This window comes from Aphelocoma coerulescens, unplaced genomic scaffold, assembly GCF_041296385.1.
Source record: "Aphelocoma coerulescens isolate FSJ_1873_10779 unplaced genomic scaffold, UR_Acoe_1.0 HiC_scaffold_105, whole genome shotgun sequence".
In the NCBI taxonomy this organism is placed as follows: domain Eukaryota; kingdom Metazoa; phylum Chordata; class Aves; order Passeriformes; family Corvidae; genus Aphelocoma; species Aphelocoma coerulescens.
In genome coordinates, this window is record NW_027183467.1 from 254,098 (window position 1) to 281,570 (window position 27,473).

Genomic DNA, 27,473 nt, shown 5'->3' on the forward strand with positions numbered 1-27,473 from the left:
ATGGAGCGCGGGGAGGGAGCCGCGCGGAGCCGCGCGGAGCCCTGGCCCTGCCCGCGGGGGCATCCGCGGGGCGCGGAGCCTTTTGTTATGCTAATCCGAGCTGACATCACTCCGCATATCAAAGCCGACGGGGCCGCATATAAGGCGGCTCCGGGGGCCTCCCCGTCAGAGCGGACCCGGTCCCCGCTCAGCCCGGCCCGGGTGGAGGTAAGCGGGGACCACAGGGGGGTGCGAGACACTGCAGGGAGCGGTGGGAAGGGGACAGTGTCTCGGCGGAGCTCTTCGAAACGCCGAAGGTGCGGGGCTGGCCAAGAACAGGGGTTTGCGAGGCGTGGAGAGAGTTCCAAGGAGAGGGGATGAATTCCGGGGAGATGCATGGGAGGAGGAAGACCTCGGGGGGTTCCAGGGAGAGAGGATTCTTAGAGGCTGCAAAGCAGACCCAGGAGATGCCAGGGAGAGAGGCGGCTTGGAGACTGCAAGGGAGAATGGAGACCTGGAGGATGCAAGGGAGAGGGGAGACCCGGAGGATTGCAAGGAAGTGGGAAACCCGGGAGGATGCATGGGGCAGGGAGAACCGGGGGAATGCAAGAGAGAGAGGAGGCTTGGAGACTGCAAGGGAGAGGGAATACCCGAGGGAATGCAAGGAAGGAGGAGACTCGGAGGCTGAATTAAGAGACCTGAGACCCGGCGAGGGGAAGTACGAGTGCAAGAGAGAGGGGAGGACCCAGGGGAGAAGGAGACCCGGAGGGTGGACAGACCCATGCCCGATGAGCTGCGGGGGAGAGGAGAGACCCAGGGGCTGCAGGCGAGAAGGGAGATGCAGAAGACAACAAGAGGGAGGTGACACCCGGCAGCTGGAATCAGCTCCACCACCCTCTATTCCTTTTCTCTGCTCCCAGTCCTCACTGCAGGTCATTTAGGGATGTGCTACCCCTAAATCAGGCTGCTGTGCTCCTGGAGAGAGCTGCAGGCTGGCAGCAGAGTCAAGTGGATGTATTTGTTTCTTGGATGGGAAAACTGGAAAAATGTGAGCTGGATACTCACACGTTTGTATACAGTTAAAATTGCCTATTCCCATCTCTGAGTTCAGAGTCTTGGAGGTGTCTGATGGGAGTGTATTCTGTGTGCCAGGGTGGGGCTGGCTGCAAACAGCCTTGAGATGAAGAAAAAAGAGAGCTTTGAGTTAAAAACAGCTCCTGTTTTTAGGAGTCCACAGGCCACTTGCTGTTGGTTTGATCACTGACCCAGAGCTCACAGAGCTGTAAACATCACATCTGCCTGAAAGTGTGTCCCTCCCCTCCCTGTACAAATTGCTCTTGCAAATGTAACCACTGCTAGACTGAGTGGAAAAAGGCACTATTACATCTCCCAATAAAAGGGGTGCAACTGCAGGTAAAGATTGCAGTTATTTGGGTAGGTATGGGGGAATTAGATAATTTCTCTTCCTCTACAGGGGCTGAAAAAACCCCTAACTGTGACTTTTTCAAGGCAGGGAGGGGGGAAGTAGAGAATGGTGTTGGCTGGTCAGGTTTAGTGAGAGGGTTTTAGACCATCTAAAACATTTTACACCCGACTCTTGTGTTGTCCAGCAGTTCATGGGAGTGAGATAAGGGGTCTGAAATACGTAAATAGACACTGAAAGGCATGGGCACGATTAAGGATTGAAGGTTTCCAGTGTGCTTGTGGAGTGGTGGGAAGAAAAGGGCTCCCAAAGATTAAAAGACACAGAAATACTCTGAAACAAGAAGTATGTATGCCTGGATGCTTGTGGGAGCACTGCCTTCAAGGGATGCATCAAACCCAAATCCAAGTGGGCATTAAAGAAAAACGATCCCTGGCAATGAAATCCTGCCTCCCTTGTAGGCAGTCAGTTTTGTCTCAGACTTCAAGGGAGCCAGGAACTTGCCCCTAGAGGTTATTAAAATCCTTTGTAAAGCAGCACTCCTCTAGTAACCCTTTACACCAGGCGCTGGGGTTGGGATAGCCAAAAAGCAGCCTGAATAGAAAAATACGCTGCAGATGGCAGAGACAACACTCAGAAATATTCATTCCCCCCAACCCAGTTGCTCCCCAAATGGGGATATTGAGGCAGAAAGCTGCAGCTGGACAAATCCAGAGCTGGGGATCAGGTAGGATACCCTTTTTCCAGGGTAAGTGGTTTCCCGAAGTGAAGCTGACTGCTCCAGCCATTTTCAAACCCCTTTGAGGGTGTGATGTGGGGAGATGCACAGTTACAGTTTGGGTATGCCAGTGTGCTGTGTGATGGGCTGTGGGATTCCAGAGATGCAATGTGGTGGGAAGGTTTTTCTGTTTATTTTGTTGTTGCCTTTCTCATGGGATAGGAAACCACTGCTAAGACCACAAAAAGCAGCCCAGAGAAGTGTCTGAAGTGAATAACTGAAGGGAAACCCATTTACTGCTATTATTTATGCTGCTAAAATAAGCAAGCCATGCCCTGGAGACAGTATTTAAGTCCTGCACCTGGTTTGTTTATTTGTTTGGCCTGAAGAAGGAAAAAAACTACAAAAAGAAAAGGAGTGTGGGGGAATCCTTGAGACCTTTTTTGTCTCCTCCAGGCTGCTCCCTGGAGACAAAAATGGGACTTTATGTTTACAAAGTTGCAGCCTTTTCGGTGAGCTCCAGGTGCCAAGGACTTGGAAGAAGTGAGAGGCAGACTTAATGAGGTGAGAAGAAAAGCAAAAGGTAAAGAGTGAAACACATTTATTGTAACAGATCAGAGAGAAACATCTGCAGGGCAAGGGCATCTGCATTAAGTAGGGAAATGCGGTTTTTATAATTTGTCTTCTCTGCAGAAAAAGAGAGAGGAAAAATAAATCTGGGGAGAGGAAAGGGAGAGATGAATAGCTGAAGATTTGGGCTAGTCTAAAGATCTATCTTTTTCTTCTTCTTCCTGAGCAGTTACACAAATTTTTGGGAGAAGGGGAGAAAAAAACCCCACTAAAGTGAAACAGTGAATAAAGTCTTGCCACATGTAGGGTTAAATGGAAACACACAATCAGACCATAACTCTTTGTAATTCAACCCATACGGTTTGTCTGCCTGTTGACTCAAAAGGTTGTATCAAGGCTTGGCAAGGGAGGGGACTCAGAAGGGATAATCCAAACCTTTTTGTGATTCATAAACCACTCCTTTGCAATTTGGATAATAGATACCTCTCTCGCAGTGACTCGCTAAACTTCAGAGTTAACGGGCTCTTTCTCTCTCTCCTTTCAGGTTGTTCATCTCCAAGAACAAGCAACACCCAAACTGAAGGAAAATACATTGCACAAAATATTAGAAAAACTCCTTTTTAATTTTTTTTTTTAATTTGGAGAAGGTGATTTCCTTTGGCAAGCAGGAGAAAGTGGAGAAAATGAAGCCAAGTCTGCAATTTTTCTTAGCTGGTTTTCTATTGTTGATTCTGCAGACAGGGCTTTGCTATGGGATAAAATGGATGTAAGTACCTGGCTCTATCTCTGCATTTTCAATGTTTTTGCTGGTCTTCAATGAATTGCTGGTCTCTTACCCCTTTGTACAACTGCTGTTTGAGGCATGTTGTAAAGCTGTTTGAAGAGCAGAAAGCACTGCAGTTCTCCAGGCATTGATTGATTTCAAGTGTGTGTACTATAAGCTTATGCTAACAATATGTCTCCATCTCCTTACTAAAATATGCATGATTTAGGCTCATTTGGGGTTTTTCCTCCTCATTGATACCAAGGGAAAGGCACACACTTGAATGCTCACATGAGACACTTAATGAAGTTTCTAGCATTAGCTCCTGCCATGCTGGGAAACTCTCCCACCAGGACCATTGGTTGTGCTGAGTAGGAACTGAGAGCAGTAGGGATGGCAGCTGAGATAATGCTGCCCATCTCCAACCACAGAGGATGCTTGACAGATAACCCAGGTTTTTTGTGGACCTTTTAACCTTTGGATTTTGTGAAGGGTGTTAAAAATGACGCAAGGAGGGGGGAGGAGAGTGAAGAAATACCAGGGGCTGTGGTCACATCGGGATTGAGTTTCCTTGGAGGTAAAGTCACTGCAAAGTGAAAACATTATTATCTCATTTCTTTGCTTAAGCAAGCAATCAGTTAGTTGCTTACTGCAAAATAAATAAACAAGCCACTCCACCACCAATCTGGTTGCATGTCCTTGATGAGTGATCTGTCTTTTCTACTTGGGTTTGGAGCTGGGCACAAAATAAATAAGGGAATATGGGTTTGCCTCAAATGAGCATCTTCTGTAAAAGAAAAGGCACAATAACATACAATGCCAGGAAGACTCTGTAGTGCACTGAGGCAAGGATCTTTGGGCTAGGTAGTGAAACTGGGACAAGAGGTTCCTGTTTTGTTGCTCTGTCTGCCACAGACTTCATGCTATGTCTAATTCCCATTCTGCTGTTCCAGTCATTGTCATTTGAAGCTCTACTCATGCCACCCTTCTTAAAGGCTTAAATTAGGTTATCTACAAATTAAGGTATCCTGTTGAAGCCAGTGTTTTTACTGCCCATCATGCAGTCAGGGAAGAGAGGATCTTCCAGATGGTGATTCATCTTCTCCAAACAGAGGCATTCAACAGAAATGTTAAGTTATAGCCTCTGGTGATGCCATGTACTGCAGGTAGCTGCTAGACACCACACCACTATCTGCCTTTCATATCCATAAAGAGAAGCAAAGTGAATCTCTCCATAGGGTGTTTAAATGCATACGGTCAGGTGGGAGAAATAATCACCTACTTTAGGGCATCTTTCAAGGTGGCATGCTTGCCTATGGCAGGAGGGCAGGAACTAGATGCTTTTTAAGGTTCCTTCCAACCCAAACCATTCTATAATCTTTCATTTGCTGTCTCCATACTCTAAGGACCATCTTGGAAGTAGAGGAGAGTAAGGATCTGGTTTGCTCTTCACTGTCTTGGCTTTACACCTCGTAGTAGTCATCAGAGCTCAATTACATAGACAAGCTGTTTCTTTCTGCCAGCTTCCTCCAGTATTTAGGCTCTCAGCTCTGCTTATATCCCGCACCAGGAAAGGCAGGCATCTCCTTTCTACAGGACACTTAGCAACATGTCCATGGGACTCCTTTGCAACCTTTTTTCCTATGCAGCATAGAAATAAAGCTGTTTTGTGGCACCCTGGTTCAGCAGGGCTTTTAAGTGTAGAACCATGACTGACTGGAGGGACTTGACCATATGCTTGGCATTGGTATTGCTCTTTAGGCAAGGTGCTGTATCTTGAGTGAAGGGCTTGGGTTCCTCCAAAGGGCAGGGGTGAGATGAGCTCCAGAGGGAACCTGATAGTATGGTGACAAGCAATAGACATGAAAAAATGCTGGGAGGCAGGGCAAGGTCCCTAATAGCTTTGCTGTCAAAAGCAGCCTTTTGGACACTAAGTGGTTAAGCTGCAAGGGTTGCTTTCAGGGATGAGTGGGGGGAGAAGCAGTTGGAGGCAAGACACCACAGTTGCTGCTCCTCCCCCTTCCCAGCAGACATATCCCCCCTATCAAAAAGCAAGTGGGGAAGATGAAAGCTGGGATTAAAGTGGCATTTGAAGCATGAACTGCATCTAGATGCACCACTGAGCTCCCCTCACACCTGCTTAAAACCTGGCAGAGGCCTGCGCTCCCTGTCCACAACGCTTTGCAACTGGGATGCTGGCAGCTGGGATTTCACAAGATTATGTTTGGTTTTTCTTTCATTTGCTTTTTTTTCTTCATTTCCCCACCCTTATTTTCCTATGGAAACACAGGCTAATTTTCTCTGCTCCCCATCAGTCTTTTTCCTTGGGGCTCAGGGACTGTCTTTAGAAATTGCATGGGTAAGTTCTTGGCAAACAGAGTACCAAATACTGAGTAATACCTCAGACCTGCAGTCACAGCCCTGGACTCATATTCTGCGTGCTGTACAATTGCAATCTGCTCCTGCCTTCTCTTGCTCATGAGCAGAGAGGGTGGGGAAAAAGGACGGGATGAAGAAAGAGGAAAGTGCTATATGATGTTTTCAGTTGTGGACTTTTCTCAGCAGTCTGCCCGCTGCATCATTTTTGTAGGCATGGTGCCAGAGGCAAGCTTCAAAGAGCAAAGGGAGGGGAAGGGAGAGATAAGGAGGTGGGTTTCACCAGCCTGGAGTTGAGGGAGCAACTGATATGAAAGGTGATAGGAAATTAAATTTTGATTTCAGTGCATGATGTAATTTCGGGAGGAGGGGAAGCAGAAACTCACAATTTTCAGCCATTTAGGACTTCTCAGTAACACAAATATGCCCTGTAAATTAGTAAAAACAGGGAGAAGGTAAAAAAATGAGTTATTTATTTTATTTTACTTGGCTTATTTTTATGAGTTCTGTGGTCCAGATCCCCATCTGCTGGAGATTGGTTCTGGGCACCACCAAACATCCAGCACAGTGTGTGGACAGTCAGCATCTTGTATACATGCTCTTGCTCTTGTATACATTTCTCTTGCTGGAGAAATTTCCTATCTTTGGTTCTTTCATCCGAGCTCCAGAGAGCTACTCAGGTGTAAAGCCAGAGTATGGCTCCAGAGTATGGCTCCAGATCTTTGCTGGATCAGGATTGTTATGGAGAGGCAGCCTTTCTCATGAATGTATATGAGACCCTGCATCTTATTTTTGCAAACACTTTCCCGTCCTTAGAGCAAGGCAGGTACGTGGAGAGGTTAACTCATTTTGTGGTGTTGTGTCTCAGTGGCTGGGAAGGTGAGGCAGCCATTGGTTTCCATGAGATATCTTAGGGCCAATGCATCTAGCAATTCTATCACCTTTCCCATCTGCTTTTGCAATCCGTTTAGCTTTCCTGGGAGAGTTTGGGTTTGACCAAGCAGGTGCTGCAGCAACTTGTTTGGGTAGAACTGAAAAATAGATGAGCACTAGAGGGAGCTGCAGGCAGATGTGCATGCCCCAGAGGTCTGCAGATGTTGGGATGTTCAAACACAGAGTAGCTTCTGAGGCACTTCTGCCTCCACAGGGGTTGGCATCTCCTCAGTCCTTCTGTATTGAGTGTCCCCGTCAATACAAGAGTGGTTGTAAATAAGCCAAATGCAGCAAGTGATTTGGGGTTTTTTTTGCATGGCTTGCAGAATATGCCCAGGACAAGCGAGTGCTGGCATTAGGAATACCATCATTTTTAAGTGGAGCTTGGTCACTTTGGGAAGTCTCTGCCTGTTCCTATTGTGGTGACCCAATCATGCCTTGCGTGCTCTGGAGCCATCCCCAGCTGAGTCCCATTCCCAGCTGTTGCTGCACAATTCCTGTGGTTAAATCGCAGCTCTTCAGAAGCAAAAGGTAGCTTAGCCACACCTTTTGGTGAACACAGGATGTCCCCAGCCCACCAACCTTGAGCAGCCCTTCTGCAGCCAGAAAAAAGCAGGGGAGAAAATGGAAAGATTTTGTGCTTCCTGGCAGCTCCTCCTTCTCTCCTCCAATCAGTAGTGGGAAGGAGCTGGGATGTGGAGACACAGGCGCCTGTGAGGAGACTGTCTGCCTGGCAAGGGACTGCTAGATGATCTGCTGTGAAAGGACTGCAGGATGGGGATGGCAGGAGGGGAGTAGTCTGGAGGTGAGGAAAGGGGGGTGCCATGTCTTTGAAGTTTGCTCTTCGCTCCATAGGCAGCTCAGGAAAAGTTGACAAAGCTCCGTGGCCTTCCTTGGCGCTCGGTGAGCCAACTCACTGCTGGCATTGACTTCAGTCAAACTTAGGCTTGAAGTCAACAGCCTTGTGCCCACGACTGCCAGCACTGAATTTGGCACCGTATCTGAAAGCAGCTCTTATTTTAAGCTTTTACTTCAGGGTTGGTTTCCCCCCACACACGCACTTCTCTCCCTCTTCCTCCTCTTTCTTTCTTTTTTTATTTTTTTTTTGACCACATAAATCCTACTTCTCTGTTTGAAAAGGCCTTGCAGAACCAGGGGAAGCATTTACCAGGGGATGTGGTGTCTTTCCCAGGACTTGTGGTCCCCAGACTGGGACTGATGCAGGGTAGGGTGGCAAGGGCATAGGCTGCTTCTGACTACCAGGAGCTTAGACAAGGTTATTGGAACACCCCTGCAAGCCTTTTCCAGATGAAAACCTGAGGAAATGAGGGTCCTGCAGATTAAAAACCTGCAATGACATCAAATACAAAAAGAACCCTCAATCTCTGCCTCTCTTTATTAATGTTTACCACACACTTCACTCTCCACAGCCATGTAATTTTGTCTAAATCTTTTTGTTTCACCCAAATCCCTGCAAGATTAAAGCATTTACGAACAGGCATTAAAAAGAGTGCCTTTTCAGAAAGCAAAGCTGACAATTTGGAGCAGATGTTCACGGTTTCACCAGCAGTCCCTTTGTGAGACCTTCTGAGATCATGTCACACAAGGGAGGGTGGGGAGATGCCTCCAGAGAGAAGATTCTTCCACCCTTCAAACGTGTTTTAAAGGACACCAATGTTTTGCTTCTCAATTCAAGGAGTTTTTCTCCTTTGGCTTGACCAGGAGCGGTGTCCTACTCACAGAGTACCTTGTAAACCAAATAATGTATGACTTTCATTGACATCTGCTGAGATGTGAAGGTGCTTCTTCCTAAGCTGCAGCTCCTATGAAAAGTCCTTTCATGGAGCCCAGACATGCAGGAATGGGCCCATACCTCTCAAAGGACCTAACACTGCAGAGCATTAATGTTTTCAAATGAATCTATTAACTGCCTGAGATAATTAAAAGAGTAAACGAATGTCATGATCATCTATGCATATTTCCTCTGTAATTATGTTTATGGTTTTCTGACAGTATCCATAATTTCAATTGAAAGACCTGCTGTGTTATATAGAGAGCAGGAGATGTTTGGTTTAGGCCCTGGTTATTTAAAGGGATAAATCAAATATGTATATTTTTAAAAAAACTGAAACAACCACCCCTCAGTTGTCTGGAGAATGAAGGATGGGGCAGGAGAATTAAGGGACAAGAGCATGATGTTATCAGGAGGAAACAGTGAAAAACAGCATTTCCAGGGTGAAAGCAGGTAAAATCCCCTTTTCAGATGAAGGGTGTGAGTCCACAGAAAGATGTTTGTCAGGGATTTTTTTCCCAAGTTGAGAAAACGAAGGCTGTTCTACTAATTATGCCCTTGAGGGCTGGATTTTCAGGATGGTTGTGCCCCTTTGGCTCCAGTTTCCCTCCCAGTGCTGGTGATCAGTGGAGACTGGGTGAAGATAGGACAGAGACCCATCACCAAATCCTACCACGGACCAGACTCTCCTGGGGGTGTTTTTCTTTCCACAAATGGACATTGTTTCCCAGTAATGTCTTTGCAGGCAGTGAGTATCCCTCCCCTGATGCTGCCAGAATTTAGGAAGCAGGGAGGGGTGGTGCATTTCCACGAGGAGGGTTTAGAGTGACATGGAGTGGAGAAGATATTCCTGAATATAGGACACAGACTGGGCAAACCTGAGTTGTCAGGGCATGGACTAGATGACCTGTGAGGCCTCTCACATTCCTGATCTGTGATTTATAAATGCACTTTTCAGTCTCAGCAAGTGACTACAGCAACTGAGTTTTCTTTTCCATCTCCATTACCTTTTGCTTTTTCCTCCCCATGCTTGGAGATGTTTCCAATTATAGGTTCTCACAAGCAAAGGTGTGAAGGTCAGGCCTAGCAGATGTTCAGAAAACACCTTCCTGCATCTTGCAGTTTTATTTTTGGTAGGCTTCCTGGAGCTCCGCTCATTCTATGAGAAAAAGCCATTGCTGCCATTTACTGAGTTCTCACCAATCAGAAGGTATTTTCCCTCTACCATGAAGTACATGGCCTTCTTGTTGCATTATAAAACTGCTTCTCTAATGGTGATCAATTCAGGCCATCTGTAATAATACTGTCTCATTGCATCACATCCCCTTTTTTCACACTGAGGATGAGTTTCGGTCTGAATTCTGCTTTCATCCCAACCTGTAGGTGGTTATTTCTGCTGTTCATGACTTGTCTGTAATGGTGAGATAGAAGTACCTCAATGTAGCCTTCTAGGTCCTTTAAAGAGGCTGAAGACCTCTATAAAGGATCAGAAAATGTGGTGCAAGACCTAGAAGATATAAACATCCTTCTGGAGGGCCAGCTAAAACACTCCAAGGCCTCTCAAGTGCCACCCAACACCTCTGATTAGAAAACTGAGCTGGTGCGTCATAGTACAGCCTTTCTCAGAGACTTGGAATGTTCCTCATTTGCCTGAAGTTCAGGCTTTGAAGCTCTGTCACTTCTCCTTCCACACCCTGCCTGCTTCCCTTGCTGCTGGGACATGCTGTGCTGGAGTATTTATCATTTTTACTCTATTACTGATGAGCTGCTTTGGCCTTTTGCCTGATTTGTGTTTCAGCCTATTCCTGAGAGTTGCTGATAGGCTTTCTGGAATAAGTTTTCACAGATGCCTGGTGTCAGGTGCTAGGGGTTGGACAAATCTCATTCAGCTCTGTGCTTATACCATTCAGATGTCTGTGTCCCTGCTCGGTGTCTGGGTTTCCTATACAGAGCAGAAAATGACCGCTTCTAAGTCATGATGGTATCTTACTGTAGGTCTCAAAAGCACAAAATGCTAACTACTTCCTAGATGTGGCTTTTTGCTTTCCATGGGTTAAAGAAGGACCCTGAAGGACTACTGTGTGGTCCACGCTGTAGAGGTTTGCAGTCAGGTGACAGTCATACTATTCAGAGACTCATGTCTCTGCCTTCAAGGACGTGATCTCTCTGAGACACCTGAACACCCAGCATATCACCAAGTTTTGTCTCCACCAGCTCAAGTTCACATCTAAAGCAGGATAAGTTGCCTTCTGGATGGGCCCCTCTCCAAATGGAACATTGCATGAACACCAGTGTGTACAGGACTGAGATGAACCACAGGGCAGAATTTCTGATGGTTAAATCATAGAATCATTTAGGTTGGAAAAGACCTCTGTGATCATTGAGTCCAACCAATAACTTAACACTGCCAAGTCCACCACTTTTTCCTTTCCATTAAAATTCGTTGGCGAGATGTGGGAACTTCTGTTTGTGGTATGTTTAACAGACCCCTTAATACATGTATGATGTATATATTTATGTAGCTAGCAGAGTGGTGGTTTCCCTTCCAATTATCTAGTTTCCAGAAATGATAAACTCCAGTCACCTGGGAATTTGTCAGTGAAGACCTAGTCAGCCCCAGCAAGGATTGTAGCTTTTCCCTGCTGGAAGAGCGGTTGGGGTTTGCAGTTAAGCGCAGCCCCAAGGGAGCTCCTACATACACAGCGTCTGGTTCAAGCCATCGTGAGGGAACTGGTGGAACACAGGTATGTTTTCCTGAAAACAGAAGATCAGAGTTAATACCTCCAGTTTTGGTTAGGACTCAATTTTAGCTCTGTTTCCATCTCATTTAACTTCTGAAGGATGTGGATGTTACAGTACTAAAGTGAAATGCACCCCAAAATGTGTTTGCTAATAAGCCAAACTAACCAAGATGGCTTGGGATGAATCTGAAAGCCAACACATTTAACAAGGAGAGAAGGAAATATGTGTTAAAGTTGTATTGCCAGAATCAGATGCCAGTTATTGATGCAGCCAGCTAGAAGGTTGTTTTATGGGAATGAATAACTTTTATGACTACCCTAAGAAAGCCATAAAGATACTAAGAGAGTTAAACACTAGGCTTCTGCTGATCCTTGTGGATGCTCAGGGAAGAGGAGCACAGCCCTGTAAGATGCATGTCACCATTTGTTCTTTTTTTAACCTGGAAAATTGGCAATTGGACAGTAGAAGAACCACCACTTTGGGATGCTGTTCTTTTCTTCCATGGTAACATATGTCCTGGTATTCATGGATCCCTTCTCAGATTTGACTGTGGTACTCTCTCAGCACATACTCCCACTGAGCTTTTGCACTATGGTTTTTGGAGACTAGAGAAACAAACTTATCTGTGTGCAACAGTGATGGAATCAGTGGAGGCCCTTGGCATTAACTCTAAGTGAAAGCATATGTTTTGCAAATTTGGTGATTTTTCCCTAGGCCTCACAGGGGATTTTTTCCATAATTAATTACATGACATTTAGCATAATCCTTTGAGAGTGTGTGAGACAGATGCTGAATGCAAAACACTGATAACACCAACGCTGCTTTTTTCCCCCCCAAATGCCACAGTCTTGGAGAATTCAGATTTCTTTTATTTGGATGATGGGTCATTTTTCACTCTGTTGGGAGGTCTGTGCTCTTCATTCTTCAGCAAAAAATTCTTCCCCATAGAATTTACACATCCAGTTGACTTGACATATGCCCCTGGGGTTTTGTGCAGACTCCCCTCAATAATGGAGAGAATTGCACACTGCTAAAGGGTGTTTCTTCCCACCCACCTTAAATGCCTACTTTGTATGAGATAAATCACTCTTCGTAGTTGCTCATCTTTCTCACCAGCTTTTACATCTATTTACAGAAAGCTTTAATTAAGTCAGGTGAACAGAGGCAACTGGACTGGGAGTGGAGAAATTAATGTTGACCTGAAGATTAAATTTTTAATGTGTTTTAATGCTTTTTTGCATATGCTTGTCTCCTCAGAGCTCTGTCCAAGACTCCTTTGGCTTTGACCCTGAATCAAACTCAGCACTGCAAGCAGCTTGAAGGCCTGGTGGTTTCTCAGGTGCAGCTGTGCCGCAGCAACCTGGAGCTAATGCAGACCATTATTCTGGCAGCGCGGGAAGTGATAAAGACCTGCCGTAAAACTTTTTCAGATATGCGGTGGAACTGCTCTTCAATTGAGCTGGCTCCTAATTACCTGCTGGACTTAGAGAGAGGTAAACAGCACTGCTGGCTCGGTTGGGACTGGAGTCAGTAGAGTCAGCCTCTGTGTGTGTGTGTGTGTGTGCTGGAGATAGGAAGTGTCTTGCTCCTGGGAGGCCACGGAGGGACTACAAAGCCTACTTGTACTGTTCTTTGAGACCCTATTCATCATTATGGAGCCAGTCATGCCCAGACTTGGATTCAAGACCTGGTCTACCACAACTCTTGAAAAGCAGACCACCATTCTGGTCTGTTCATCCCACTGGGAGTTATAGGATAAGCACAGGAGCAAAAGGAGGCAGGAGAGTTCAGGGAAGGGCTTATCCACATGCTCCAAGAGTAGATCACACCACAATGAACAAGATCCCTAAATTCATGTGACTCCTTGCCCTTCTGGGATGTTGCCTTATGTTGAAGAGTTCACTTAGGAGATGTGCTCCAAACTAGTGGTGCCATGGGACATCTCAGCTGCAGTGGGTTGGTGTGTTGGCAGCTCTGTGAGAGACTGTGTGAGTCTCTTTTTGGGGAACATTTATCTGGCCCAGGAGGCTGAGCTGGAGTTCTTGTCTCTTTCAGGCACAAGGGAGTCAGCATTTGTGTATGCCCTCTCTGCTGCTGCCATCAGCCACACCATTGCCAGAGCCTGCACTACCGGGGACCTCCCTGGCTGTTCCTGTGGTCCCATCCCAGGTGAGACACCTGGACCTGGGTATCGATGGGGAGGATGTGCAGACAACCTCAACTATGGTCTTATCATGGGGTCCAAATTTTCAGATGCTCCCATGAAGATGAAAAAATCAGGATCACAAGCCAATAAACTGATGCATCTGCACAACAGTGAAGTAGGGAGACAGGTAACAAATCCACAAGAGTTATTGTACTTGTACGATCATCTGCAGTGTTGGTCACTTGTTGAGGTTCAGTGTCTCTATCAGCTAGCAAATGGAGTATGTTTCTCCTGGACTGCTCTGAACTCCTTTGGCCTGCTGAAAATGGTGGCTGTATAATTCACCCTGTGACTCAAGAAGTCCCAAATGCTATTATCAGCCCTGTTTGACCATGGATGGGATGTCTCATTGCCACCTGTTGCACAGCCAAGGTTGGCTCTGGCTTGCTTACCCCAGGAGGTGTGGTAGGGATGGGTCCCATCGTGCTCTGCCAAGGGCGTTGCGCACACGAAGTGCTGCGTAAATGTGGAGGATTATCATCTGCCAGATGCATCCAGCAGCAGTTGCCTCCAGCCATCTCTGCAGCCAGGAGGGAGGATTTTTTTCCTTTTTAAACTGCTATGCTAGTGATTATTCTCATATCTGGCACAAGCTGCTTTTAACAGCTTGCATCCAGTGGAGGGATAATGCTTACCATGTGCAGTGCCTGGAGTGCACTGATGTGCAAATCCCTATAGCAGGCCTCCATGCAGCTGGAGAAATGGATGGGGGGGCTATAAAACTGACCCCTGTACCCATCTCTCTGGGGCTCCAGTAGTTCCACAGACTGCTCGTACTGCACAGTTTGGTCCTTCCAGGGCTGCCTGTGCACACAAAACTTGGAGCATGCTGAGCTCATTGGTAGCTTGCTGTGTAACTACAGGCTGAATCCACCTTTGCAGAGCACAACCATGCTGAACTTTCCCTCCCTCGCTCTTTTTTTTTTCTACTATTCCCACACTATTCAGTTTGTTTGTTTGTTCGGGCTTTGGGATTTTTTAAAATTTTATTTTATATTTGTAATGTCTTGAGTTTTTGTTTCAATTGCAAAGGGCAAGTTTTTGTTTGGGACATTGTGTTGCCATGGCTGGTGCATTCAGCCCTTCCTGGCAGCATCCTGCCGTGTCCCACCAAAACGAGAATTTCAGTGCAGAATCTAAGTAAAAGACTTTTTTGGCCCCATGACCAGCAGAAAGGTGGGGTGGGAGGGCCCTGAATTCAATAAAGCCATGACATGTCTCTTACCAAAGCCCAAAGCTGCTGGAGGTTGAAATTGATGTTAATTATCAATTTATGGAATGCTTTGGTATTCATCTCCTTAGTAATTTAGAGGGTGGAAATGCAGCCCAATATAGATATCTGATCAAAATTCAAAATACTCTCCTGTCTTCTGGCTGTAAGGGAGCCATTGTGAAAGTAGTCCTGGACTGATAGTGATCACCAAAGAGCTGTAGGATTTAATTCCCTTTGCGAAGCAGCTACTCTAGACTTCCTGTGCAGAAATGAGAACAGCAGTACTTTTCTATAGCAGTCCCTGCTAAGGAAGTGCCTCCACTAGCAAGCTTGTGGGATGTTTGGAGGTAAGAGAAGGGCATTTCCTAACTCCTGCATTCCTTTTTGCAGGTCTTGAAAGCCTCTCTTGAAATGAAATGTAAGTGCCATGGAGTTTCTGGGTCATGCTCTATCAAGACCTGTTGGAAAGGCCTTCAAGAACTGCAAGACATTGCATTGGACCTCAAAAACAAATATTTATCTGCCACCAAGGTCGTTCATCGGCCCATGGGCACACGCAAATACCTTGTGCCAAAGGATATTGATATCAGGCCAGTTAAAGAGACAGAGCTGATTTACCTGCAGAGCTCACCTGATTTCTGCATGAAGAACGAAAAAGTGGGGTCACATGGGACCCAGGACAGGTGAGGACTTCTGCAGTGGGTGCTCACTGGACTCTGACCCCAAAGAGGAAAGGGCAAGAGGGAAACATGTATGAATAATGGGCAACTGGGGATGTGGCATATACATGCAGGTAAAGCACATCTCTAACATACAATATGGTTTACCAATGCCTAACCCTGTTAATGGTGGCTGTGGCCAAGACAGGGCTGCTGACACATTTTCCATTACACAATCAGGCACAAGATACATTTCAGAATTCCCCAGGCAGCTCACCTCCATAGGAACTTGTAAGGATCAAGCAACTGCTTTATGCTGTGTTGTCAGCCATTTCTTGCAGTCACTGCTGATTAGAAGAGTTGTTACTCTAAGGAGACAAATGTTAACCCAGTTAGAACTAGTGTTCCTAGATTGCCTTAAAAAAACCCCCCAAAATTACAAAGATGATATTTAATTTTTTTCTTCTACTGCATATTAAAGGTCCAGGTGTGTTTGTATTGCTTATGACCCTGCAGAGGAATTTATTGTATTAATATCAGGGATTTAAGATCCTTATGGTCAAGCCCAGCCTCCACTGGGCAGCATACTGTCCCCTTTCACAGGCAGCAGACATGCCTTTCTCTTCCCACCATCTGTTTAATTTCCTCCAAGACAAACTAACTCAACATTTCAACAATCTGGGTATCTCTAGGTGGGCAGACCCACCTGATCTCTCTAGTGCAGACTCATCAACAGCCAAAAAATTGTGTGTTTCCAGAATTTTCCTAATTTCTGTTAAGTGGCCGCAATGGCTGGATTTCAACCTCTCTCGTTGGTTACTATCTTGTTGGCTTACCTTTCTTTAGATAGTTATCATAATGCTTCTTTGCTCTTTCTGTTATGTCATGGTGGAGGCTCAAAAAAGTGGCAAGGAGTATGTGCCTGGCCTTTTTTGGGATGCCTTCCTTTTAATGTAGTGGACATAGTGGTATTTGGACCATTATGGTTCAATGGAGAGAAGATTTTGCTGAAATGAAATAACCCAAATGTAGAAAAGAGAAACAACATGTGCGTGAGGGGATGTGGCAGCTGGGGACATGGGTTAGTGGTGGGCTTGGCAGTGCTGTGGACTTGATTTTAGCAGGCTTTTCCAGCCTAAATTATTCTGTGATTCTGCATCAGCATTTAACTGGTAGAGCTGATCTGTAGATAAGACAGCTGAGTGAGACAAGTCTGTTCTTTTTGTCCCCTGATGTCTTATGACAGTTAATGTCCTGTATCCTCTGACATCAGTGGCTGGACTGCTCTACAACAGCACTTATCTGACAGGTCTGTGGTGGGAACACCAGGCTGATCTTCATCGCCAGTCCAGCAGTGGAGCAGTAATCATCAAGTGAAGATGTTTATAAGTCACTGAGAATAGCAGGGAAAAAGCATGTATGGAAAATGGTTTCTGAAGGAAAATGTCATCTGAGTGGAAGTGAGGTTTTTGTGGATTTGTATGGATTTTGACATATTTGTGCCTTGAAAAAGACCTCTTTTTGTGCCTTTCTGTTTTGCAAGGAAAAAATTGGTGAAGATTATTTGGAAATTAGTTTTATAGGAATTACATTAAATGAACAGGTTGTGTTAAAAAAAAGCTGAATTCATTACAAATTTGCCAAGTAAAACATTTTCCATGAGCTGAAATCCTTTCAAGGGTTAGGGAGGTCCCTTAGATTAGATTAGACTAGATTAGATTAGATTACTTCTTCATCTAATCTTATTTTACAGCAGATTTCAACTTTTTATCCCATCTAGGGATGAAAAATATGTCAAGATCCTGAAGTCTTTTTTTCCTTCTGAGGAAAGTAAAATGTGTATTGCAGGCATCTGTTTATCCCAAGCTGGATGACAGCTGTGATTGTTAACCTGCCAGCCAAGGGTCCACAGGAAGTGAGATTGAGTGAGGATTTAGAAGACCAAGATATTACAGCAGGAGGGGATGACTTTCAAAAGGAACTTGTCAAGAAATATTCCTCATTCTCAGATGTGCACGATGGTAATGGCCATGGGAGGGGAGGAAGTTGAGATAGTCCCACGCTGAGCTGCAGGCATCACTCAGGCCAAGTGTTAAGGTTGTGTGTCATTGGGCTTGTTTTCATTACAATCCATTTTCAGCCTCTTGAGAAGATGCCTGGTGTCTCAAAATTGGCATGTGTAATACAAGCCATAGCAAGTCCTTTCCTGAGCTAAATTAGTAGAGGAAATAAGTGTGCTTGAAGATTGGTCCATGCTTCCTGGGGGGAGCAGGGAAAGGGAGGGGATCTTCCCTAGTCTCCTCCTCCCATGGATGCCTTTTTCTCTTTGCAATTTTTCTCTCATGAAAAGGCTGCCTAAATGCATTTTAAATGTTCTAGCTCTGTTCCAGCCTGCCGCAGGGCTGCAGAGATAATGCCTAATGACAGGGATAAGGTAGAAGGAGCACAAAAGGGATGCTGTTAGAGAGAGGGCATGGCAAAATGTGATTCATGCTTACTCCAGAAAGACGTAAAAATGCTCACATGGGAATAGTTCAAACATGTTTTTATTTTATGAGTCAAGTCCTGGAGGCATTTGAACATTTTATCTTTATGCACATCAAAATTTTCTGGAGATAGATTCTGCTGTTTCCTAGTAGTCTGTTTTTAAGGCCTGTCATGGCAATGGAGTCAAAAAGGGGTTTTTTTGTTGTGGTCCCTCATTTGATCTACTTTCTTTTCAACCACCTTCCCATTTTCTTTCTGGTCTTTTTCTGGGTGCAGAGGTCAGTCCATGCCTGGGCTGTTACAGTGCAGTCCCCTATGTCCACAGCCCAGGAGATTTCGATCTGGGAGTCTTCAGTGTTTTCCAGCCCTGCTTTCTGCCTCCAAAGGGATTCAGAGTGGGAAATATGCCATTAACAAGTCCTTTTCCTGTTCCTTGATTAAAATATTCATATTGATGCATTTTTGTGACAAAAAATGAGCAGTTGCAGCATATCCAGGAAAAGTCCTTTTCCTCCTCCCTCACCCCAGGTTCTGGTTCTTGCTCATTGCATGCTGGAAACAGAACAGAGGCTGATGGTTAAGTTGCAACACCTTGGATGTATTGGATTTCTCTGTATGCTGTAGGAAACAATCCTGCACTGCCAGGTGGGTGGAAGGGATAATCTAATTGGTGATCCCTCTAATGTGAGGGATCATATTATGTAGACTTATTGTGTGTTTTTCAGACAGGAAAGGGAATTGAATTACCTTGTAGATGAACCATATGAAAATCCACTCAGAAAATGTGCCCTCAGTTACTCAAAAGCCTTTTGGCATTCTTTCCTGAAAGGATTTCAAAGCCTTCTTCAGAACAAGCCTGAAACATTTTCTAAGACAATTCAGATCTCTTTAGCTTGTAGAAATTTAGAAATGGTTTAGAAATCTGCATGCCTCCAAGTGCTCAGGGTATATCCAGATTTCAAAGTCAGGGAACTAAACTCAAACCTGAGGTTTGAGGTGTCTTTGAAGTGCTCAAAGGCTGATTAAGGATCTGATTTTTGCAACCAGTATCCAAGTCTTCTGCAAACAAGACTTACTGCCCCATTGACTGCAGCCAAACTCTGTGTGCTTATATACCACCATCACATTTTCATAACCAATTAAAAATGGTCTGGAGAAAAGTCTAAAGAAGCTGATCTGTGGAGCTCAAGTAAAACTTTTAATAAAAAAAATCAACCACTGGGAAAAAATGTAGATGTTCCCTTCTCAGAGATCTCTTGGACAAAAGCATTTTTTCATCTTTTAACAAAGTAGTTAAGTTGCTCCAGCTTTGAGTAAATGAAAAATAATAGCAGATTATAAAATTTAGATCTCTTTTGTGAGAAAATAAGCAAAAATATGAATCTTCTTTATAAGTAGGGTGCAATGTATCATGTTTCAAAGGCTGTTTAAGATTCCTTAATGAATCCAATGAAAGGGAAATTCTGCGATGCATGCAAAAGCATCCAGCCCCTGAAGCCTTGCAGAGATAACAGAGCTGTTTATTACTGATCTTTCCCAGAGCAGTTTTGGAAGCAAGCCGAATGTGGGAAGGAGCTCTCTTAGGCTGCAGAAATCAGGCTGCAACAAACAATGTGCTGCAGCTTAGCTGGGTTGATCAGCTACCACTCCTCAGCTGACTCACTGTGGCAAGAAATGTGGCCACTCTGGTGATGGCTCCTTGCTCACATATCCTTTCTTTACTGCAATATAAAACATTAGTCACAAACGTCTTAGGTGGGTATGCTTTCTTGGATATGAACATACATGAAGTTGGCTGAGCATGCATCTACTGCTCAGTTTTCAGTATTCAGTGGCAGCCCTTGATACTGCTTCTTTCCTGCTACCCCAAAAATACGCTTTGCATTGTGTGATAGTGTGGGGGTTGTCCAGCCTGTGGAAAAGAAGGCTGTGGGGAGACCTTAAAGCCCCTTCCAGAGCCTAAAGGGGCTCCAAGAGAGCTGGAGAGGAACTGTGGACAAAAACACTTGGAAGTGACAAGACAAGAGGGAATGGCTTCCCACTGCCAGAGAACAGGGTTAGATGGGATACTGGGAAGAAATTCTTCCCTGTGAGGGTGTTCACTGGAACAGATTGTTTAGGGAAGTTGTGGCTGCCCCATCCCTGGAAGTGTTCCAGGCCATATTGGATGGGTCTTGGAACAAAGAGTGGAAAGCGTCCCTACGCATGGAATGGGAGCTGAAACAGGCTGATCTTGGACTACATTGTCCCCCTGTACTGAGCACTGGTGAGGCTGCACCTCGAGTACTATGTTAGTGTTGTTCCCCTTACTCCAAGGCAGACATTGAGGTGCTGGAGTGTGTCCAGAGAAGGGCTCTTTGAGGGGTCTCGAGTAAGTCCTATGACTGAGAGTACTGGCATTGTTGAGTCTGGAGAAGAGGAGGCTCAGGGGAGACCTTATCACACTCTACAACTCCCTGAAAGGAGATCATAGTCAGGCCATGGTCGGTCTCTTCTCCAAGGAAACCAGCAATAGGACAAAAGGAAATGGCTTCAAGTTGAAGTGAGGGAGGTTCAGGTTCAAGTTTAGAAAAATTTTCTTCAGTGATAGATTGGTTAAGCATTGAAACAGGCTGCCCTGGGAAGTCACCAGCCCTGGAAGTGTTTAAAAAATGAGTGAACATGGCATTTTGTAATATGTTTAAGTGGACTTGGTGGTATTGAGTCCAGGGTTGGACTTTATGATCTTGGAGGTTTTTTCTGACCTTAATGATTCTATTCTGTGTTGCTATGATCTTCAAGGTTCCCTTCCAACCCAAATAACTCTGTGATTCTTTGATTATGTAGGCAATGAAATTTCTTGGCAGAAGCACTCATATGTAGCTGGGGAAGAGTAGTAGTTATGGGTAGACAACAGCATTTGATGTTTGGTTTTTTTACAGCTTTTTTTTAGATGCTGTTAGGGAGGGCACAGGATAAGATGAGCTTTGAGTAAGTTATAATGTGTTCAATGATAGTTGTTTTTGGAACAGTTATCAGATGTACTACCCTTTTTTTGATGAGATTCGACAAATTCTGATTAAGAAATAGCAAATAATGCTTTTGTGAGTGTCCCAGAGAAACTGGAGGAAACATGCTCTAGCTAAAAATGTCCTTGTACATAGCAGGGGGGCAGGTGAACTAGATGGCCTTTAAAGATCCCTTCCAATCCAAACTATTAAATAATTTTATGAAAGTCAGAAAACATTAGCTTTCTGTTTCTGCCGCCTTATTTAGGCGTTATTCCTACTTTCCCAGGCAACATGCTTGCAGATGGTGCCCATTTCAGTAGTTGGGCCAGCTGTGCTTTTTTTTCATTAGTTTAATTAATGTGTGGGGAAGACTGAATTCTTCCTACTTTGAGAGACATGAATTTGATCATAAAGTTTCCTGAACAGGTTTGTGAAAAATAAATTTATTTGTGAAAAGAATAATTTCACACAGTAAAATTGCTATGGATAATGAATCTAGCTCTCTTAAACATTTTTAGTCCCTCTGCAACCAAATGGCATTGGAGTTAGAGAAAATTGGGTCTGGGAATGATTTGCACAGACCTCGATCTTTTCAGGAGCAGGATTGAACTGAGACTGCCTAGGCTGTTACTGAAGACGTTTCTCTACTCTGCTCCTAAAAGCTGTTTCCCTAAACAACCTGTTCCAGGGTTTTACTATCCTCAGTGTTAGGCTTTTCTTAATCAAAATTTAACTAAACATAATCTAAAATAAAACTAATAATTTCTTGTCCTCTTTCCTTGGCATATAAAAAACATTTTTTCTCTCTCCTTGTAGCAATAATCTTTTATAGAGGGGAAGACACCTTCTTACATACTTCTCTAAATCAGTTCCTTTATTGTTTTCTACTTTCTGAACTGGTCCTCTGGCTCCCTTGGGAACATTCCAACATTTAGCTGCATCTTTCTCAAAGTGTGTTGCTTACTTTGCACTTTAATCCACTGTTACAAAATGTCTTCAACTCCTTCTTCCCTAGCATTATCCCCAAATTTTGAAGCTCACTCTCAACTCCTCATTAATGAAAATACAGGCTGGTTCCAGGATCTCCCTTGACATCTCCTCACTGACATATGCTATTGATAACTCTTTCTCATACAGTTGTTTAGTGTCAGTCTCCAGTCATTCCTTGTGCATGAGAACACAATTTAAAAGTAGGTAAGATTTTGCTCTCAAAATCTTATATGAAGCTGTGACCTTGATGTATTTTTAGAAATGTCCATTGTGTTACATATCTCCTGAGGGATTTGATTTATTTTTCTTTTTCTTTCTTTTATATACTGCTGCATTACTTGATATTACTGGAGCAAGGGGTACCAAAGAAATAAAGGGGAATTTGATTTAAAAGAGAAAAAAACATTACACAGCAGTACTGTGTTCTGGGATTTCAGACTGCTGAAGTTCATGAAGGCAGATGGTTTCCCTGTGGTCAGAAAGGGCTGAGAGAATTACACAGCCAAGGGGATGAGATGTCAAGGAAGGAACATCTCTTTATCATCCCTAATGCAACAGCCCAGGTGCTGGTGGTGTATGAGAAAAAGGACTACAGAAAGTGTTCAGATTTATGTTTTACTCCTTTAACAGCATCTCCCTCATCCACTGGGAGATGCACTGGGCCAGAAAGGCAGTTGCTGTGCCCCAGAATTACTTTTTTAATGTCCTTGTAAAAAAGTCCTTATCAATAGGACAGATGGAGTGAGGTTCCAGTGGGTATGTCATCCCTGTTATCATTTGTCATAATCGTGGGTGACAGTACAGAGTTGGCCAGTTTGGATCCCAGGTGCCAGCTGTGCAATCAAAAAAAAAAAAAAAATTAATCCTTCTATCTGCTGTTGGGACAGAGTAAATTGGGACCCACAATGAATTTGTGTGACATTGTTAAGTTGAACTTCATCGATCTTAGAGGTCTTTTCCAACCAAAATAATTCTATGATCTCCCCATAGCTTTTAAAATTAAAATCCCCACTCTCCTCTGTGGGACGACTCTTAGAAGTTCTGGGATGTCCTTCACCACCTCTGCTGAGGAGCTACCCCCATGATGAAGCTGTATGGTGTATTGCAGTGCTTCTGCAAATTAGGGCTGGAAAGGGGAAATTTTGGACAGCCATATTGAATGGGATTTGTCCAGCCAGCAGTGCTGACCTTCTCCCTTCTTAAAGAAGAAAAAAGCACTGAGACAATGTGAAAGCCTGTTCTTGAGCCAGAACTTTGGCTGGGATTACTGCCGAAGCATAATTTCTCAACAGTCTTCCAAGTACTTCTAGAGGTTACAGTGTTGTGTTAAGATGCAATCACCTCCCTTCGTGTTTTCTCTCTGAGGCTCAAGAGGAGGGCATTTCTCTGAATTGCTGGAATTATGCTGGACCAGGCCCAAAACAAATGAGGTTGAACTTAACCATCAGTGGGGAGCCTGGTGAGATCACAGCCCTAGGCTCTGAAAGCCAATGTTCAGGGCAGCTTCTGTGGCTAAACTCTGGTCTTTGGACTCCTTTGTCTTCCCCCACTGGCTGAGAAACTACCTGTTTCATCCTGTTTAATGAAAGATGAATATAATTCATATCCAGGCCTATGCTTTAAAACAGAAAACAAAATCTCTGCTTAGTGGCAATGTCAGGAAAGTTTTCTAGAAGCCCATATAGGTTTATGATGGGGTCAAAAGCTTTGTTTTGGCTATTCAACCCATCCATTCTGAATGTCCCCGTTTCCTGATACCAAACTGAGGGAAGCTTGAGGATTTATTTAATAAGATTTTGCTTTTTTCCTGTCTTTGTTTCAGGCTGTGGGGAATGGGGAAGGTATATGGGAAGGCATATCTCCTACTAGATCCACTTTTTTTTTTTTTGGCAAACCACAGGAGTGGAATGAGGGAAAGAGAGAATCCTAGGTCCCAATACAGCAGGTAGAAGAGCTTTGCTCTCTATTTGAATGGGGTAAATATCACTGTTGTGTGCTCTGTATGTTTGGGGAGTGAATGTCCACAGTGGTGAGCTGGAGTCAGGACCCATACTCCTTTTCTTGGCCATTTTAGTGAGCTCCCAGCATGAAGTGATAAGGATGCACTGCACATCCCTCACCATGCTTCTGCAGACTCCCCATCCTCCTTAGGTGAACCTCCAGGAAACAGCCTTTCCATCCACTAGCAAAGCTGAGTAAGGTTGACAAATGCCCTCCCCTCTTCTAATGTCAACATACCTATATTTGAACCTTTGCCCTGAATACTTAATGCATTTATTAATACATTTATGAGGAGTCATTTGGAGGTTTCTTGTGGAGGGGCCCCAGCTCACAGGGGCACTAACAAGGCCTTCGGTTTAGCGTTAGGCAAACACATTCAGTGTGGCTGCACACTTCAGCTTCAGTAGAGGCTTTCAAAGGCTTGTAAATATTTACACACACTCCCGAATGAGAGTGAGTTGGGGGGGGGGGCTTTAAACACTGAACCTGGAGAGGAATGTGAATCAGAATAACAAACAAGAGGCAGAAAAAATTAAGGAAGAGCAAGAACAAAATATCAACACTTTGCTAATTCCATAACTTCTCCTAAAGCATTACCTCATGAGCAATTCCTATAAATCTCATGGATTTGTTTTCATCTATTAATAGTTGCTTAGTTCAAGGGTCCAGTTTATGCTCCTCTCTCATTTTCCTGCCCCAAAGCAACCTTAGAGTGTTTCTGTCCAAAATAGCCACAAAATAGCCACACAGAATAAGATTTAGGAGAGATGTCAGCAATTACCCTACTCAATAAACCACCTTTCTTACAGTAGTTTCAAAACTCCATCAAGTTCACAGCCCCATGGTGTTGGGTGCATACCAAAAAGTTCAACCATCTGACCAAACATGAACACTTCCATCCTGGGTTATCTATCCAGTCTATGGAGAAATGGTGTCTCTATGACATGGTTCATCTCATCCAAAAGTCAATGCCTGTGCACTTTCATGTCCAGTGACCCAGCTTGGAGTATTTTAGGAAATGGGATATATGGTTTTTGAGGACTGCTGTGAAATGGTAATCAATGGATCAATGAAAGAGATTTCTCAGTTCATGAATTGCTTCTGAAAACCTCAAGCCATTCACTGGCAAGAAGACAAAATGAGGGAACCCAACACAATAGCTGATTTATCCCACTGAGTCTAGCTTTAATTAAAAGCAGAAGCAAAACAAGCAGTGACAGTCTGTGTGATATTTGGTGACTTGTCATCCTACCCTGTGCTCCTGCCACACTCCCTGTTCGTGGGTCAGGACTCAGGGTGTTTTGGGGCCATCTGCCCAGGTGCTCATGCTGTGCTGGGAGAAAATCAAAGGGAAAGAAGTGCACAGTCCAGCCCTGTTAGTATTGGTTGTGATTTCCCTGATAGGGTCAGTGCTGCATAGTGGCTGTAACAGCCTGCTCCAGGACTTTTCCCAGCCTGGGATCCTTGGCGTGGAGTCTGTTCAAATACTATCTGGCTTCAGGGTTCCTCCTTCACCATTTTCAGGTTAGGCAGTGGTGGACAAATACCAGTGTTTGTTCTTTAGGGTGTCATCTTCTTCCAGCTCCTTTCAGACAGTTTTGGAGCCTGCCTGGGAACACAGATTGTTTGGAATGATTAGCTCTTTTGGTGGTGGTATCCCAATTGCTTTGCTTGTCTGCTTTTGCGGGAGCAGCCTGGCCCAGCTGACAGGCAGCCTGAATGCTGCCAGGCCCAAACTGAGACACAGAACAGGAGATTAATGTTATTTGGGGTGTCATAGCAAGTCATGTGAGTGCAGCCCGGGGCTTCTCTTGCCACCCTTGCAGGTGTAGGGGGCTGTTGGCTGGGTGTTCGCTGTGCTGGATTCACCCAGTGCCTTGCAGAGCTGTCAGGACCAGCAACACCACAGGGCAGTGGTTTGGGAATTCCTGCAGGAATTTGCACTCCCTCACAGCATTTTCCTTCTTCCAGACAATGCAACAAGACTTCCAATGGGAGTGACAGCTGCGACTTGATGTGCTGTGGCAGAGGCTACAACCCCTACATGGACAAAGTGGTGGAGCGTTGCCACTGCAAATACCACTGGTGCTGCTACGTGACCTGTAAAAAGTGTGAGAGGACTGTCGAGAGATATGTGTGCAAATGAAAACCCTCCTCTGCCCACCTGGGAGCTGAGATGGCAGCGGCACCCCAGCACTATTCAGAGAAAACATTTCTTTGACTAGACATCCTTTATCTTGTAGACACAGACTTGAAGAGAGATGGTAGGAGGAAAAGCAACAATCACACCGGTAAAAATAAGAATGTAAAAGAACCTCCTGAAAAGCAACAAACCCACAAATACTTCCCCCCACCAATAAAATGCTGTCTGAGAAGACAAAACCTCATCTGGGATGGTATCTTCTTCCAAAATATTTCCTATGGTTGCCAATGATGTTCAGCCATCAAGGGCCTTAGAATTCTGAGAAATAGATACAGAAACGTTCCCTGGGGGAAAAAAACCAGCATTTGTTTGACAATAACTAAGGCTCACACCTACCTATGCCTTCTAGCACAGGTATTGAGTCTCCATTAGGACCATCCCAGGAGCAAAAATGCTACAATTTTTCAGTAACAACTGCCTTTGTTGCCAAAGACTTAATTTTTAGCAGGGAATCATCCACTCTGAATTATTAAAGTGGAAAGATTTCAGGTCAATACTCTGAAATGACGAACTAATTTTAATCTTTCTTCTACACAGGTCTGTGACTTTGAACTTACTGCTGAAGGAAAATATGTCCTTGATTTGTCCAGGCTGGACAAAATTCAGCCATGAAAAAAATCCCCTGGAATCCTGGAGGCAGTGAGAGTAGGGTAGGCTGAGAAGGGCTTTATGGGGTCCACAAGACAGTAGTGGAGCCATTAGGATAAAATAACAAAGTGAAGTTCGAGTCCAGGGGCAAAGTAAAGAAAAAAAGCAAACTCCTGCTCTCTATCTCTTTGCCCTTTGGGTGTGACACCCTTAGTCACTGACATACTTCCTCATTGGCTCATCAAGTCCTTGGGGAAATATGCCCCTGGCTTTTTCCCCCACAAAACCATTGGTCCAACCCCAGGAAGCTGCAGAGAGTGGAGTGGTCCCAGCTGTAGGGAGTGCAGCCATGGATGTCAGCAGCTACTCCCAGCAGGAAGGAATGGGAATGTGTCAGTCCTTCATGTGGCCCTGCCCTGACACAGCAGAGAACCACTATCTGTGGCTGTACATATTTTCTTTGGTATGCAGATATACAGAAATATTTATATCTTGTGTTTTCATCTACTTTACTTCCTACATAGATATATCCTTATCTTATAAACAAGCATTAACAATAATATGAAATAAATGCTGAAGTTACTGGTGCAACAGCAAAATGTTAGATTATTGTTTCACTCTTCTACTTGGAAAGCAACTCTGATTTTCCTCCCAAGGATGGGAAAAGAGCATGGTTTGTGGCACTCACAGGCATAGGACAGATAAGTTTCTTTATTTCCTGCCTCCCCAGCCTCTTCATTTTGAGTAGAGCTAGCCTAGATACAGTCAAGACAATGAACCAAAACACTTGGAGCAAGGAAGAGTCACCATTGCTGTTTTGGTTCTTTTTATCAGTCATCA

General features: G+C 44.5%; 1 protein-coding gene across 1 annotated transcript; it reads left to right on the top strand.

Moving 5' to 3' along the window:
- On the top strand, window positions 1-27,213 carry WNT11 (Wnt family member 11). Its single transcript, XM_068998425.1, has 6 exons — window positions 1-207; window positions 3,338-3,456; window positions 12,554-12,789; window positions 13,352-13,629; window positions 15,106-15,398; window positions 25,814-27,213. Exons 1-6 carry the CDS (start codon window positions 1-3, stop codon window positions 25,986-25,988), a joined length of 1,308 nt encoding a protein of 435 aa, XP_068854526.1. The 3' UTR covers window positions 25,989-27,213.
- Window positions 27,214-27,473: the final 260 nt, after the last annotated feature.

What these genes read in the sequence shown, in the direction of transcription:
- WNT11 (XM_068998425.1), top strand. Translation starts at nt 1, where the DNA reads ATGGAGCGCGGGGAGGGAGCCGCGCGGAGCCGCGCGGAGCCCTGGCCC. An exon ending in CCTGCTGGACTTAGAGAGAG is followed by an intron (nt 12,790 to 13,351) that starts GTAAACAGCACT and finishes TGTCTCTTTCAG; the next exon opens with GCACAAGGGAGTCAGCATTT. An exon ending in TCACATGGGACCCAGGACAG is followed by an intron (nt 15,399 to 25,813) that starts GTGAGGACTTCT and finishes TCCTTCTTCCAG; the next exon opens with ACAATGCAACAAGACTTCCA.